Source organism: Spea bombifrons, chromosome 3 (assembly GCF_027358695.1).
Source record: "Spea bombifrons isolate aSpeBom1 chromosome 3, aSpeBom1.2.pri, whole genome shotgun sequence".
Classification (NCBI taxonomy): Eukaryota; Metazoa; Chordata; class Amphibia; order Anura; family Pelobatidae; genus Spea; species Spea bombifrons.
This window is the reverse complement of record NC_071089.1, coordinates 16,966,534-16,981,672: the sequence shown is the minus strand read 5'-3', so window position 1 is coordinate 16,981,672 and position 15,139 is coordinate 16,966,534. Positions and strand designations below refer to the sequence as shown.

At 40.1% G+C, this 15,139-nt stretch overlaps 2 protein-coding genes across 3 annotated transcripts in view; one reads left to right on the top strand and one right to left on the bottom strand.

Annotated features, from left to right (window-relative positions):
- Positions 1-1,793: 1,793 nt before the first annotated feature.
- LOC128483350 (D-beta-hydroxybutyrate dehydrogenase, mitochondrial-like) lies at positions 1,794-7,202 on the bottom strand. Its single transcript, XM_053459516.1, has 4 exons — positions 6,759-7,202; positions 3,677-3,829; positions 3,253-3,383; positions 1,794-2,518 (listed from the first exon to the last, which is right to left on the bottom strand). The coding sequence occupies exons 1-4, from the start codon at positions 7,111-7,113 to the stop codon at positions 2,183-2,185; spliced, it is 975 nt and encodes a 324-aa protein (XP_053315491.1). The 5' UTR covers positions 7,114-7,202; the 3' UTR covers positions 1,794-2,182.
- A 2,199-nt stretch (positions 7,203-9,401) lies between these two features.
- The window catches only part of PAK5 (p21 (RAC1) activated kinase 5), a 57,191-nt gene continuing 51,453 nt past the window's right edge, over positions 9,402-15,139 (top strand). For both annotated transcript variants that reach the window (XM_053459512.1, XM_053459511.1), the window contains exon 1: positions 9,402-9,580. In XM_053459512.1, the coding sequence (XP_053315487.1) occupies positions 9,442-9,580 (139 nt within the window). In that variant the 5' untranslated portion in view covers positions 9,402-9,441. The remainder of the gene's footprint in view (positions 9,581-15,139) is intronic.

The following is a 15,139-nucleotide window of genomic DNA, read 5'->3' as shown; positions in this document are numbered from 1 at the left end:
TGTAGCAGAATCTCACTGGGGTTGTCAACTTCATAATGCAAAGTGAAGTCAAGGAACTAAAACAAAAGCCTCCTGATAACCTTTTTGTTTAGTGAATAGACCCCAAAGTTTATGGTAAAATTCTCATGGGTTTTGGGTTGATCAGCAGTGCAGGTTTCCCCCTGTGCAGTGTTCTACCCGGTCCTGTTCCTACATGTGAAAACCGAGAAGCAGATACTTTACCTTGTGTGAAACTAGATACCAGGCCAAGACCATACAGCAAGGGTAAGGAGAGAACAAATTAATTATCTGGAAATTATAGGGTAGACTCTGACATAAAACAAAAATTAACGTGTACAGGGGAGGGTTGGCAGGAGAGCAATTACCCCCTGGGCTGCTTTCATTTGAGCATTCTGGACTTTTTTGTGGTTACAAGGATTTTGAGCAGCATTTACACCATGTCTGGATCCTTCCAATGTTCCTATTATGGGATCCGTATTCTATGTAGCCCCCTTTTTTTAATATACTTATGTTTTATCCCAAATACACCTCAATTTGATCCATTAATGGGCCACCTGGCTGGGTTTACTCGTGGATCAGATGACACCAGCCCTCCCCTGAACATGTATGTGGAAATGAGAAGACTGCTCTCTGTGGATAAATCAGATGAGCTGGTATATTTTGTGGTATACTTTTAACACAGTATTAACTCAACAAGTTTCTGAAACCAATTCCAAATATGTGTGGCCAACTTTAAACAAATATTACATCAGGATGTATCTCAGAAAGCAGTATTAGGACAATAATACAGAATCCAGGGCGCGTTGATGACTTTTTATTTATTATGTTTATACAGAAGAGTTTATGTTGAACATGTCTGTGAATTACCAAAGGAGCCTTGTAGATATACACCAGAAGCCCAAATATAATACGCAAAAGCAAAAAAAAACAACAATAGTGACTATGCGACCAGGACAAAGAGGCAAATAACGCTATGTAGACATTCTACATTTCTTTTTAATGGTCATAACAGTAAAACCATTCTTCTGCTCATAGGAAATGATGACGAAATACAAATAGACTATTGTGTTAGGATGACATTTTCTTGGAGGGCATATAGCATTGCTAACTGGAAATAAAAAATATAATGACCCAGAGGTCCAGGACTCATTTGGGGTTTGAAGAAGACAAATAGTCATATTGTAGACGAGGAAAGCCATGATTGTTTTAGTTCCTGAGGGCAGTAGCTTCCCTGTCCCTGGTAAGGGAGATGCATGTGTCTGGATTTGTGTGTCTGTCTGGATTTGTGTGTGTGTCTCTAGGTATGATAGCATGTATGGATATGTTAGGATGTGTGTCTAGTATGACAGGTTGACCGAGTTAAACACTGACGATCAGATAAGATTCTTTTATGGCGATTTATTATGTACAAAGCACTATATCTTTCAATCAGGTTTTCCACAAATAAAGAAAAGAAAAAACAGATGCTACTCCATGGTTGGACACTATCTAAGCACAGATCTTTCTCTCTAGCACTCTGGCCGGCTACTCTGGTTCCCAGTTACAAAAACACAGTAAATATCAGGTGTTCACAGAGCTTTTTTTGTAGGGTCTCTGAGCATGAGACCACCTCACTCTCCCACAATCACACTTAAGCGCTGAGACAATTACCTTTGCCTAAGAAGGAATGTAAGTGAAGTATTAACCCCTTCAGACAGGGAATATAGTATTCCACCCTTTGGCTTACATAAAGATACTCCCTTACCTTCCCACACCGGGTTTATGTCTGGGTGTGTGCGTGTGCGCCTGCCAGCTTTTTTGTGTGCATATCTTGGTGTGGTTTTATTGGGGTGGCGCAGCATTTTATCAACGGACCCATGCCAATTAACACTAAACTGTATAAAAAATATACATTCAGGCCAGCTTCTTGCTGTTCAGTGTCACTAGTTTGATTTGTTTTCTCTACAAAAAGACTTTGATATATGATTGTTTTAGACACTTTCTTTTTCTCGCTACATTCACCTAAAGGATAAAAGATAGAATAACAAAGATTTATATCAGTATAGATAAGGATTCCCTTTTGTCTCGGTTTAGGTTACCTCTAAATATGATGTACTTTCTAATCTATTAGAAAAAGGGATATTGGAGATATTAGAGATAGTTAAACAATGCTATCCCATGTACAAATGTTTATCTCAGTTAATCATTTCCTCATTATTTTAGATAAAATTGTGTCAACAATAGAGGTAGGAAAATATAAGTAGACAAATACCGCAATCTTTTCCTTTAGGCTTGCCACCAAATATCGAGCTTTTGGTTTATCTGAAGTGATAGCATCAACAATAGCATCTATGACCTCATATGCCTTATCACTTCCGCTGAGAAGTTCTTTGTTAACAAAGTCTGTTACTTTTTGCACATATTCTTTGTCATAAATTTCCTTTACATGAGGTGGGATGGAGTTCCACACTTCTTCTGCAGATCTCTGGCCCTGGATACTTGTGGCTCGTGCATAATTTCCTGGCACAATAATGGACACCTGAAAATGAATTACATTTATAGTTACTACTAGACCATTTGGATTATCCCAGGATCAGATCTCAACATCCTGTATCAAATGTAAGTGTTAATAATGTATGCATTTCTTTGTCCAAATACAAATAAAATGTTGTATATATATATATATATATATATATATATATATACTAGGCCTGGTCTCTAGAATAGAAATGTAAAGAATCCTATAAACCATGTAGCAGACATAACCAAATAAATAGTAGAAGTATTTAGGCTTAGGCAACATCATAAGAAAACGCAATCAGTCTATGAACATAGATCACTGCATTATTGTGCTGGAATGATCAGAGACAGTCCAGCCCCCATAATTTACTATGAAATATAAACAAATATTTGTGAATTTTAAATGAATTTCCAGCAAACAAATAATAAAAAATAAAGACTTCCTTCTCATTTTCTCTCCTCCCTTTGGATGCCTCTACTGAAAGAAGAAAGCCAGCAAAGGGGGGTCTTTGCTTTAACTTATAGCAAAAACACTATTATTTCCTTCGGATTGGTAAGGGTTCTTTGCACATTATAAAATATTTTATTTTTTTCCCACTAGCGAGATACCAAAGTTTAATATCCTTGTTATCGAGCTGGCATGGCACATCTGCATATCATTGCTTTGGAAAGAAATTATGAGCGTTAAAAAAAAACAAAAAAAACCCTCATTGTTGATAGACTTTTCTGGGAAGGAACAATATGAAATCTCACCTTCACTCCAAAGTCTATCATTTCTAGTCTGAGAGAATCACAGAATTTTTCGATACCAGCCTTTGTCATGGAATAGACTCCGTTTCGTGAACTTATGATGGCATTTATACTGGATAAGAACACCATCCGCCCTGTAAGTAAAGAATAGATAATGGAAAGGGAAAAAAAGGTCTGCTATATACATTACACTAGTCCAGGATCTACAGCGGTAATGTGCGAGGAAGTATAACCCATAACAGCAAGTTTCTTGTACATAACACAAGGCCGAGGACAAAACAAGGTTCATGGTTTTCAAAGCACCAAACAACTGGGAACATGGATGTGCTGAATGGTTTCTTTCTTCCTTCAGATTGGTATCTGTACTGTATTATGACTAGCAGAGACGAGTTTATCTCCTTCAACAGATTTTAAAAACAGATCTTACCTTTGCACTTTCTGACAAGTGGTGCAAATGCTAGCGTTGTCCTAATGCTTCCAAGCATATTAACATCAATGATTTTCTTATATTGGTCCATGTGAATCCACTCAGCAAAGCCCCATGTGGATATACCTGCATTGTTTACTAATCCCCACAGGCCTGAAACAAAACAAAATACACAGGCAGCCGCTAAAATATAGGCGCTTAATCATTTTTACATTAGTATCCCAATTAAAGCTTTACATTTTTGATGTCATCACTATGTCATGTCTGATGTCATTAGCAAAACCAAACGGAGGAACAAACATAACTTTATGTTGTGTGTTGTATTTCCCTGCTTTTTGTCTGTCTAAGTTAGAAATTAGGTTTGGCATTAACACAAGTATTTTGCCATTGAATTATACATTGTGGTAGCAAAATTATACTTACCTAAAAACTACTGGTTCTATTTGCTGGAGCAGTTCAATATGGCTGCCAGCATTCTGTGACATAATGTAGAACATTGTGGTAAATGTACATGTGCACACAGCTCACAAGGCGGCCAAATGTATAGTCTTTATCACTGTGCTGCCTTCATTCTAGTCAATGGCAGTCATTCTAGTCAGAGCAGGTGAGCGAAGTCATAAAGACACCCACAGATGGGTTACACACACACTTCATTTATTAGGCATTAGAGTGATGTCCATGAGTTTATACATCCCACTGCAGCAGGGCACTTTACCTGTGCTGTTACACATGTATACCCCCGACATTTCAGTTGTCAAAATTGGGTCACCTGTGATGGGGATGCAGCAAGAGGACGGGAAAGTTGAAGCTGTCCTTGGGAAGTGGACGGGAGATATGGTCACCTTACCCCTTCAGCCATGTAGGAGCAGCAATAAAAGTACAGCACAGACTTCCATTGATTTTTTTCACCACCCCAGGGGATCTCTCCAGTGGCCCGTGCTTCCCACTGCCTGTAAGTGGGACAGCTGCACAGGACCCAGTTTACTTGTACAGGACCTCACTAGCACCCAGATTGGACTCATAGGACTTGCCATCTTTGTCCAGCATGTTTGTGTCATCTTTGCCCCAAACAGCCTGCCTGTGCCATATTTGTCCCCAAACAGCCTGCTTTTGCCATGTTTGTCCCCAAACAGCCTACCTGCGCCATGCTTTCCCCCAAAAAGCCTGCCTGTGCCATGCTTGCCCCAAAAAAGTCTCCCTGTGCCATGCTTGTCCCTTAAAAAGCCTCCCTGTGCATATATGCAGCAAACAGCCTCCCTGTGCATCTATGCACCAAACAGCCTCCCTGTGCCATGCTTGCCCCAAACACCCTGCCTGTGCCATCTTTGCCCCAGGTCACATCCATGCTATCACACACATACTCAGTCATTCACTCATTCACACATACTCATGCATACAACCTCCCCCACCCTTACCTCAATTGCATATTTGTCTGTGGCACTTGCAGACTTCTGCACGGCAGCTTACCTCTGCGATCTCTTTTACTGCCCAGGGGAAGCAGGACCGCAGCAGGGTCATGTGACATAACGTGACATGACTCTGCTGGGTTCCTGCATACCCTGGGCAACGTAGAGGTAAGTATTCAGCCCAGGTGATCATGGGGGTCTCCCTGGCCCCCTAGAGTGAGCCTTGCTGTATAATTTCTCCAGGGCCCAAAGCTGTTTAACCTTGGCTTTGCAGACAATGCAGTAACGCTTCGGAAAAAGCAAGCAGGGTGTTGGTTTGTATATTAAGCTTTGTGTGTCTCATAACTTGGCACTGGTTATAAGTTTCATAACATTTGATGTGTTTGTATGAAATTCATGTCTGCACTTATATGTTTATTTTTACTGTTAATAAAAATAAAAAAGAAATTAGGAACCACTATATAGGAAAATAATACTAATAATAATTGCCTTTGGTGTGCTTTTTAATAGATTGCCTTTACCTGTTTCATATCTATTAAAGAGTTAACTCTTTGCATAGGACTGGGTGTGTTAACATGGAAGGGTTTCTGTGTTATGTTAAGATCTATATTGAGTATGTTTTTTGTATAGAAGTACAGTGCTACTGCTGAAGTGCCTGTGAATCTTATGGATGGATCCCTGGGTTGTGTGTTGCTGCCTAGAGAGACAGTCCTTAAAGGGGCAGGATGTCAAAAATCACACACTGTGAACTGTGAGTGCTTTCTGAAAATGAAATATTTCATGGGGAGATCTGGAAATTCTCAAACTTTACTAGGCTGGCAATCAGGGCAGGGAGGCAATAACTTCCTAGGCTGACCTCATTTTAACTCTTTAAATTATTTGTGTGCATGCTTTACTTGTAATGTCTTGTAAATCCGCAGGCTCCTACAGACTTTGTATGCCGTATAAGAGCACATTGTACATATTTGGGTATTCTGTACACTGAACTGGTTTTGGGCTCTATAAAGACTGGCAGAGTGAGAGGGGATACTTTCATCATTTAATAAATCACCGTTCCTTTAAAGGATAAACAAAGGTTGGAATACAGCACTCAGCTGTGAGTGCACGAGCCAGGGTACCACCAAGTCCTTCAATAAATCCAAAGTAAAGAAGCAGAGGCTCAGCACTCAAATGGTAAGGTGAGTTTATTTCACACAGGCAACGTTTCGACACACAGGTCTTTCTCAAGCCTGCCCCTGACAGCCCCACTAAAGGAGAGTGCATATTAAAGAGCAATGTGAGTATGCATGCTTCAGAAAATAGAAAGAAGAAAAAGAAACATAAACAGAGGAGTTGAAAGCAATGGGAGCACTTTCTGGGCATGCGCAGACCTCCGCCGTAGTGTTCGCCCAATCCCCCCATGTAAGGGGAAATGCCACAAAAATTTAAAGGGATGACACAGTTACAATATTCATTAACGTAATATGATGGCTGGAGTGTTCCTTTATGATACCTTACAGAAACCCATGTTTATTAAAACAGAGGTAAAAATCTAAATAAAATGAACAAAAAATAAACAGTGCTTGTCCCATCCTTAGCATATTTCCCATAGGTCTTCACCTACAGGACACGTCATATTCAAGTTACCGTATATATATATATATACTTTCTTAAATGTAACATATATGAAAGTTTACCTTTTTCGGGAAGGTTGTTGAGCACAAATTGCTTAACATCATCCATCTCTGTATCGCTTGTAACATCGAGCCTGACAATCTTAATCCGGTCAGGGGTAGATTTCTTCATAAGTGACTGAGCTCCCTTTCCACCTGGATCCAGGCAGGTAGCAAACACCGTGAAGCCCATTTCCAGTAATCTGTGAGCTAACATATTCCCAAAGCCCGAATCGCAGCCGGTAATAAGCACGGCTTTTCCTTCTGGATCAAAGCCATTATGTCTGCTTGTACTGCTGTTGTATATTGAAATAAACAGCAGGAATAAGACAATGCAGGCAACGATCTGCAGCTCCCAGCAGCAGGAAAAAGGCACCATGATCGCCTCGGATTCTGAGATTTGGCTGTTTCTTAGTAATATGGAAAGCAGCACCAGCCCCGAGCTCTGGTTACACCCTGCCTCCTTGAAACGACACAGTGCCTTCTGTGTAGACAATGCTCAGTACACTGTAAACATATCTAACCAACTATGTTGAAATACTCTATGGTTCTCTTACTGAGTTTCCTCTTTTTGTCCCTTTTGGGAGCCAAGAGGATATTCCTTATACACAGATGTAAACCTTACGAAAAAATACTGCAGTTTTTCTGAAGTAATACTGCAGTTTTTTGGACATGAAAAAACTGCAATACTGCACTTTTACTGCAGTATTACTGCACTTTTACTGCATTTGTACTTCACTGTATTATTTTTGTACAGAAGTACAAATGCAATAAAGCTGCAGTATATTGAAGTACAACTGTAGGTTTGCAATATATAAAAAAAGTGCAGTAAAAGTGCAGTATTGCCGTTTTTTCATGTCCAAAAAACAGCAGTATTACTTCAGAAAAACTGCGGTAATTTTTTGTAAGGGAATACCACCCAACCTTTCAGGTGACCAAAATGGGGCACCTGTACCAGGGGTGTGGCTAGAGGTGGGAATGGGTGGGGCTGAGGGTTAGCTACCACCCACCTTTAACCAATGAGCCACTTTATGGGGATCAACTGCAGAGAGTCACAATTCTATTCTATTCCTCACAATTCCCCCAAATGTATTTGCCCCTTTCCCCACACCCGCTATATGTTTTTTTGTATTTCAACTCAAGATTGCCATTACTAGCAAATTACTGGTTGTCTTTTGTTTAACCCCTTCAAGACCGGGACGTACCTGGTACTTCCTGGTCAAAGGTCACCGGCAGACCGGGACGTACCAGGTACGTCATCGATGATGCGCGATCCCAGCGTTCATAGGGTGTCCCCAGCGATCCGTAGCATCCACTCCACTTTTCAAAAATAAAGTTTATAAGAATATATAAAACCATTTTAATGGCATTTGTAAAGTAAAGTACCGGTAATTTACATTGTTGCAAAAAAGTGTAAAATGGGTCCTGCTGTTTTCTTAGAAGCCAAAAGTATGAATAGACCCATCTATCGTCCATTACACGTAGTCCCGGTTATCTTGGTGGTTGCCGGGTAGCCCACACAGTCGAGCCATTACAATCTGCTAATCACACTGTGATCATGCATCTCTCACCACGCAGAAGAGGAGCCACATGCTTGAAAGGTAATGATAAATGTGTGTCTTTTTGCCCATGTGTTTGTACATTCGCACATGTGCTGAGGGGCTCCGAGAAGCTTAATCTGGCACTGACTGGCTCTTCTAATTAAAGAATATTTATTGTAATATATAGTATATTAGTAGTAGTAATATATAGTATATTAGTAGTAGTAATATATAGTATATTAGTAGTATATAGTATATAGTATTATTGTAATAAATACTGCTTCCAGAAATGGGTGATATCATTCACAGTCTGGCAATTAATAAAGTCATAATGTGTGTTTTGAAAAAGGAAAAGAATAAACCACATACTTTTTACTTTACTGAGTGGGTGGTAGATGACTGGAACAACAAGTCTCGTGTGCACAAAAATGGTGCCAAGAAATTTAGGTCTGGCATTCAATTATTTCCAGGGCTGGTTTTAATTCCCAATCCGGCCCTGGCTGCCAGCTGGATACTTTATACCGCACTCTGTGCCACTTTATAACTGTAACGTGAGGCCGCGGGTAAATCATTTGAAAGCCACTTGCCTTAAACTGACAGGGCCACCAAGTCGAGCCCAGTATGGCCAGGAGCACTACTTAGCATAACTACCCCTTCAAATAGATACACAGGTACTGGTTAAAATGGGGGCTGGGAGCTATGAGCACTCTGGGCATGCCAAGCCAAATGACACTTCACAGTTTCCAGTCATGGGCAACACATATTCATTAAAGAGGGTCTTATGAAAACCCATAAAGGAAGCACTTTAAGGATCCAGTCTCGGAATAAATGCTAACTAACTAAAGCAGTTCACACTGTGGAATTTCTGGAGTATGCAGAAAAATGGGGGAAAATGCTTCTTTAATGGCTCAAAAAGCATTGAATCAGAGAATCCCGGGGGCATTATACATATATATTTTAATAAAGCTGTAAAGCGGGCACTATATGTATGTATATAATATATATAAATATATGAAATTAATCGTATGGCCGTGCTCAGTATTGCAGCACCACCAGCCCCGCCTCCTCCCTCTCTCCCCCTCTCCACTCAGTTCACCTGCGCGCTCTGGCTCTCGGGGGCGCGCATCCTATCCCTGCGCGCACGTCTCCTACTTTCCCGTGGTGGGATGGCCGCCGGTCGGGAGCGAGCAGCTTGGGCCGGCACATGCCCGGGCCCCGGGGAGCAACGGGAAGATGGCGGTGAGAGCCAAGTGAGCGGACGGGCCGGTGGCCGTCGGGATGCCTCGGATTTCATGACAGCGGCGGGTGAGTGTCATCGCGAGCGCCGCATTGGCGGATACAGGCAGCATCAGCATCCCCATCCTCCCCGCCTGCATCCCGCACCCCCGCGAGCCTCAGTCTGTTGCTTTCAAGAGCATCCCTTTTGTTCCCTTCTGCAGAGCCTTTAGATCTCCCGTTAAGCCCGTGTGGTTTGAGAGCAGCTTTCACAGGCTTTCCGTTGCCTTAGAATGTCCTCCCGGGAGCTCCCCGGTTACGCTGCGCCCTCCCGTGAGATGGGCGCTTTAAGTGTACATCCGATGCTTTGATTCCGCTTGCGCTGTGCATATGGCCGAGTCCTAATCCAAGCTTTGTCTGCTCGGAGTGTGACTTTATCGGCTGGTACCCAGCCCCTGCCCGGTACCCAGCCCCTGCCCCATCCCCAGCCCCTGCCTCTGCCCCAGCCCCTGCCTCTGCATAGTTCACATGCCCCTTATGGCCTCAGGTTCCATCCTGGAGCATCTAACCCAACTAACCTCTAAAGACAGGATTCCAGTGCCAGGTATTCAGTGTCACCTTATAGCATCTAAAACCCCAAAAGATCATACAATGCAAAACTGAGCTAATAACAATAATAAAGTATTTTATTCATTATTATTATATTATTATTAACAACAAAATAATTATAATAAAATAATAATAATGACTACCTCCAGTAGTATATATGTTTGTGTATATATATACTGTATATATATATATATATATATATATAATATACACGCACCCACGTTATTATGTTCCATGATGGGAGTTACTTCTCTCCTGCCTGTTCCCCTGGGAATGTTTCTTGGTGGTCAGCAGAGCGCACTAATGTCTGAATCACTTTTTTTTAAATTTGATTTTATTAGAAAGATACCTTCTGAACTCTGAATTTAGGTATCTTTTAAGAGAACCCCCCGCTGTACATCCCTGCTCCTAGTGCTGATACGGTGCTGATGTAAAGCTGTGGCTCCATATGGCTTCCCTACTGTCACCATGTCCTTGACTCCTACACACTGGCACGCGTCGTGGGCACCTTCTGTGCGCTGCCAATGGGGTTGGATACATCCCAGTTCTTGCTCAGGCTTTTGCTTTTGACAGAACCCGGTTGACTTGTTTCCTTGGTGATGTCGCCGAAGCCACTATTACCCACAATTACTTTCAACAGCCCGTTTAACATTATTATACTACAACTTTGCCAAGCCTGGTTATATAGTAGAAATATACTAGTGATGTATATATATATCTAATATACGTTTATTGTGTATAGGAAGTTGACGGTATTAATTCCATAAGACGGAGTAGAACCAATACATCGGCTTTGAGTTGTAATCATACCAAGGTTTGAGTCCCAAGGTTTTTGCCTCAAGGTTAAAGGGCAGATTCTCAGGGTCACAGAGCCTGGAACTGACTCCATCCTTTCCTGATTGATGCATTTTCTATCAGCAATGTACGTAATGGTTGATATCCCTGCTTGAATGCAGGTGACTCAATTAATTAATGACAAGTTAAGGTTTCCACGAGGACTGGCATTAGAGCCGCTTGGTTATCACATCTATCTCTATGTAAAGTCTCCACAGTGGGCTTTTAAAGGGTTAATATTCCGTGAGTCTCAGGGTGAGCTCATTAACAATGTTCCCAGGTACGTTGCTGATGGTACAGAAGTAACTAAGAACTTTCAATTGATGTCAGGTTTATGGGTTTATTATTCATATATTTCTCAGTTTTGAGTTTTTGGGGTAAATACAGTGACTTTTATCATTGATCTAAAAAACTTGGGCAAAAAAAAGAGAAAATATATGCGTTTTTGCGATTCCAATCGGTTTACTTCTGTACTTCAAACATGGTAATATTTGGATCTGCTCGAGAAATGTTTACTAAATGATAGATTTTGTTTGATAATATGTAGACTTTTACTGTAATAAATGAGGATTTATGGCTTCTGTTGGATTTTATTTTTTATTCTGTATTTATTCAGAGCCATCTGTGGTTGGTTCTTCATAATGTAGTGATATTGTTGAGAAATAGCCCCGGAAACCCCCCAAATTAGTGAATACATTATACTCATAGGTTGGTTGCTGTTTGGTGGAGTGGAGGCATGGTATGGCCGGCTACGTTCCTCTTTCTTCTTCTGTTTTCATGTCACTGATTGGTTGATTAAAAGCCAAATAAAGTTAATTTTTTAAAGAAGAACCCCCATGCAAATTGGCGTATAAATTGTTTATTTTTTGACATTAGAAAATGAGATTTCTGTCTCGTGTAACTCCTCCCCTGGCTGCTTCTACTGAAACCAGGAAGCATTTGTGTGTAACATGTATAAGGTCACTGAAGCAGCAGCCAATCACATGCATGCTAGCAAAACATTAGCGTTTAGATAGCATACATGTGATTGGCTCCTCCTACTTCTTTACTTATGCTTTCTCTGTGTTCATGTATGAAAATATTTTTTTAAAAAGCATCATTTACTTGTGACAAATTGTCACAAAATTAACTGAGGTGACACAAATATCCCAAAATACATGAATTTAAGAGTCTTTATTTTGGAAATACCTTATATATTGCATTTCATGCAATGATGGGGCAAATATTACAACGTACACATAATCATATTTTTGCACAGGCTAAAAGCAACGGTAGATGCAGCCCTGCTGCTGGAGTTGCCCTCCTCTTCCACGCTCCGCCTATTTTTTAGGAATAAAATGTAAAAAATGGGTTTTGCAGGTATATAAAGTATACGCAGCTAGTAAAAATGGCTATAAGATTTTGCCTATATGATTTTCATTTATTTGTGTTTTTTTTTAACCCATACTTAACCCTCTCTACTAAACCCCCCACTAACCAACCACCCACTACAACTAACTATAGAAAATTAACCCCTTAGGGTCAAGTAAAAAAAATGTGTGTATTTTGAATAAATTGGAGACTTGGAACCCATGAGAACGTTGGTTTCTTACTGTTCTCTTTACAAGCATTGCCTTTGTCATCTGATGTAGAGTGACCGCTCGGATCACAGTGGTCAGCGATTGGTCAGTGATTGGCTATTTTGTTTAATAACTTTTTATCTGTCTTTACATTGCAGAGTTCTAGAACCTCTTCCTCTGTAAACACGCGTTTTACGTGACTCGCTATTTCTTTTTTCATAACTCCGCTTCGCCTCTGTAAAACTCTGAATAGAAGAATTTATTAAGGCAGCCAGCTTGACCTATACTGACTTACATAACTTCTTCTGTGTACCTACCCTGCAACATGTCTGCTGTGCACATGTATGTGCTGGTACATATATCCAATACATTTACTAAGAGAAGATATTCATTCTGCAAATTTTTTGTTAGGACAACAAGATATCTTATTTTATTTTTTTTTGTTTGTGGGGGCGATTTTGACTGGTAGGGGTAACCTCCCCCTCCAAGCATTCACTCCCCGCGATCAGAGATTACAAATAGAACCTCATCTTTATCTGTGTGTTAGTATGCGTGACCGTGCGACATATTTATCACATCATTTCCGTGATTAATCTGCCTTTTTACATTACTTCTTCTCTTTGGTGGGAACTGATTGGGTTCCAGAGCCAAACGCGAAGAATAAAGGTGCGTGGGAAAGTAATTGGAAATGCAATATGTGCCTCTCATGACCCCAATTTGACATCAAATTATTTATTGTTTACCCCCCATATGTCCCAAAATATAAAAAAAATGGAGAACATAATGTGCAAACTATAAGTAGTTTCATTGAAAGTTGTTCAAGTCTCTTGAGGCGATAAGTCCAGTTCTCCATGTTTTTATTTAATTAATTAGCTGGAATAACTGTTTTTGACCCGAAATTCTTTAAATAGGGCTTATCAATTTCCATATTGGCTATACCATTCCCAGCCGTCTTCGGTGCCAAATATGAGGCAGTTTAATCCTGTCTGTAAAGCTCAGTCTTTTTATCTAACCTGGTCAGATTGTCAACATGGTGAAATCCCATAAAAACAATATTTATTTTACCTTTGAAGAGACGCCTCGAAACGCCCGGTGTAGACCCCAGATGGATATTCTTAACACTGATTATTTTTTCCTTTTGAGTTCCTGTATCTCGATGCCAGATTACCATGGAGATTCCCAGTTTTTAGCAGAATGCTTGCTTTTGTCTCCCGATTCATTAGCACATGGTGGAAAATTATTATTCTTCTCTTCAGTTGAAGGATCAATTGATGTTGCTGCCTAAAACTTCACACGTGTGGACGGGGCGTTAGAATCTGGTATATTGGCTTTATTTTTAATTTCACATAAATATTACAAATCTGTATTTTCCGAATAATCCGTAAGTAAAATGCTGAATGATTTTGAACGCGTCCTACCTGATTTTTGGTAATGTTAAATCATTGTTGATGTAGCATTTTGGGTCAAATTTATTAAGAATTGCAAGTTTTTCCTTGAAAGATATTCTATTTTGGAAAAATAAGGTTATTTCTTTAATAAAACATATTTTCCGTGTATTTAAACAGTTAAAATGTTCCATCAGTGTATTTATTTAGCATTTTTTTTAGTGTTGTGGTAGTGGTAATATCATTTGAATGCATATGGAGAGCTCTGCATGTGGTAAGGTAGATTATTATACATAATATAGTATTAATGGTACTGATCTAATGGTAAAACCTACGGAAAGGACTTGGGAGTAATTATGTGATGACCATAAAATCAAGGGTAGTAAAAACAAGTGGAAAAAACACGCAGAATTGTGTAATTGTATACAAAGAGGCTTTAGTATAATCGTGGACCGTTCTCGAGAAACCATATTGAGAGAGATATAGATATTCTGAAAAGAGTCGAAAAGAAGAACTACAAATTTTGAGCAAAGGCTAAAGGTTCCTTACGTATACGGCTTGGAGGAAAGATGAGAGAGGAGATAGAATAGAAACGTTAAAATACAATTAATTAAAGAAAACACAGAAAAGGGATAATAGTTAATAGGAAGTAACTGCAAGCAGAAGGTGGTGTAGTCTAGAACTGAAAGGTTGACGTTTTTCGATATAATTAAGTGTGTAATCGCTTGTCACCTAAACGGGGCTTTATCTGCAGTCTACATGTATGTGCCGCTACATGCATTGGATACATTTACTTGGATGAGGGGGCTTTGGTTTAGTTTTTGCTGCTTTTACTATGTGGTTTGGCAGGTAAGGGGGAAAATGCATTTTTGGGAATCTGTATTAATTATATTATAAGCCTGGCCTCCGAGGATGGAGGGCTCAATGAGAAATATTTTCCGGGGCTATTATGCTTTATACTTTGCAGGTCCTTTGCCAGCTTTATTTTCGGAGAACCTATTGTAATCCAGTGTAAATGAACTGTGAAATTGTCAGCGCGGTTTTGTAAATATCGTTAAATAAAATGTGCGACCCCTACTGCTTTAAATACGTGTAATTGCGTTGAGACATTATGACATCAGAGCGTAAGCTTTATGCTCTCGTTTGTCACATACCTTTGGGATGCAGAGGAAAAACTAATCGAGACACAGTTCCAATTGATGAGGAATATTTAACAAGACTTCGGGAACTAATAACGTTACAACCGTCTTCGACAAATCCCG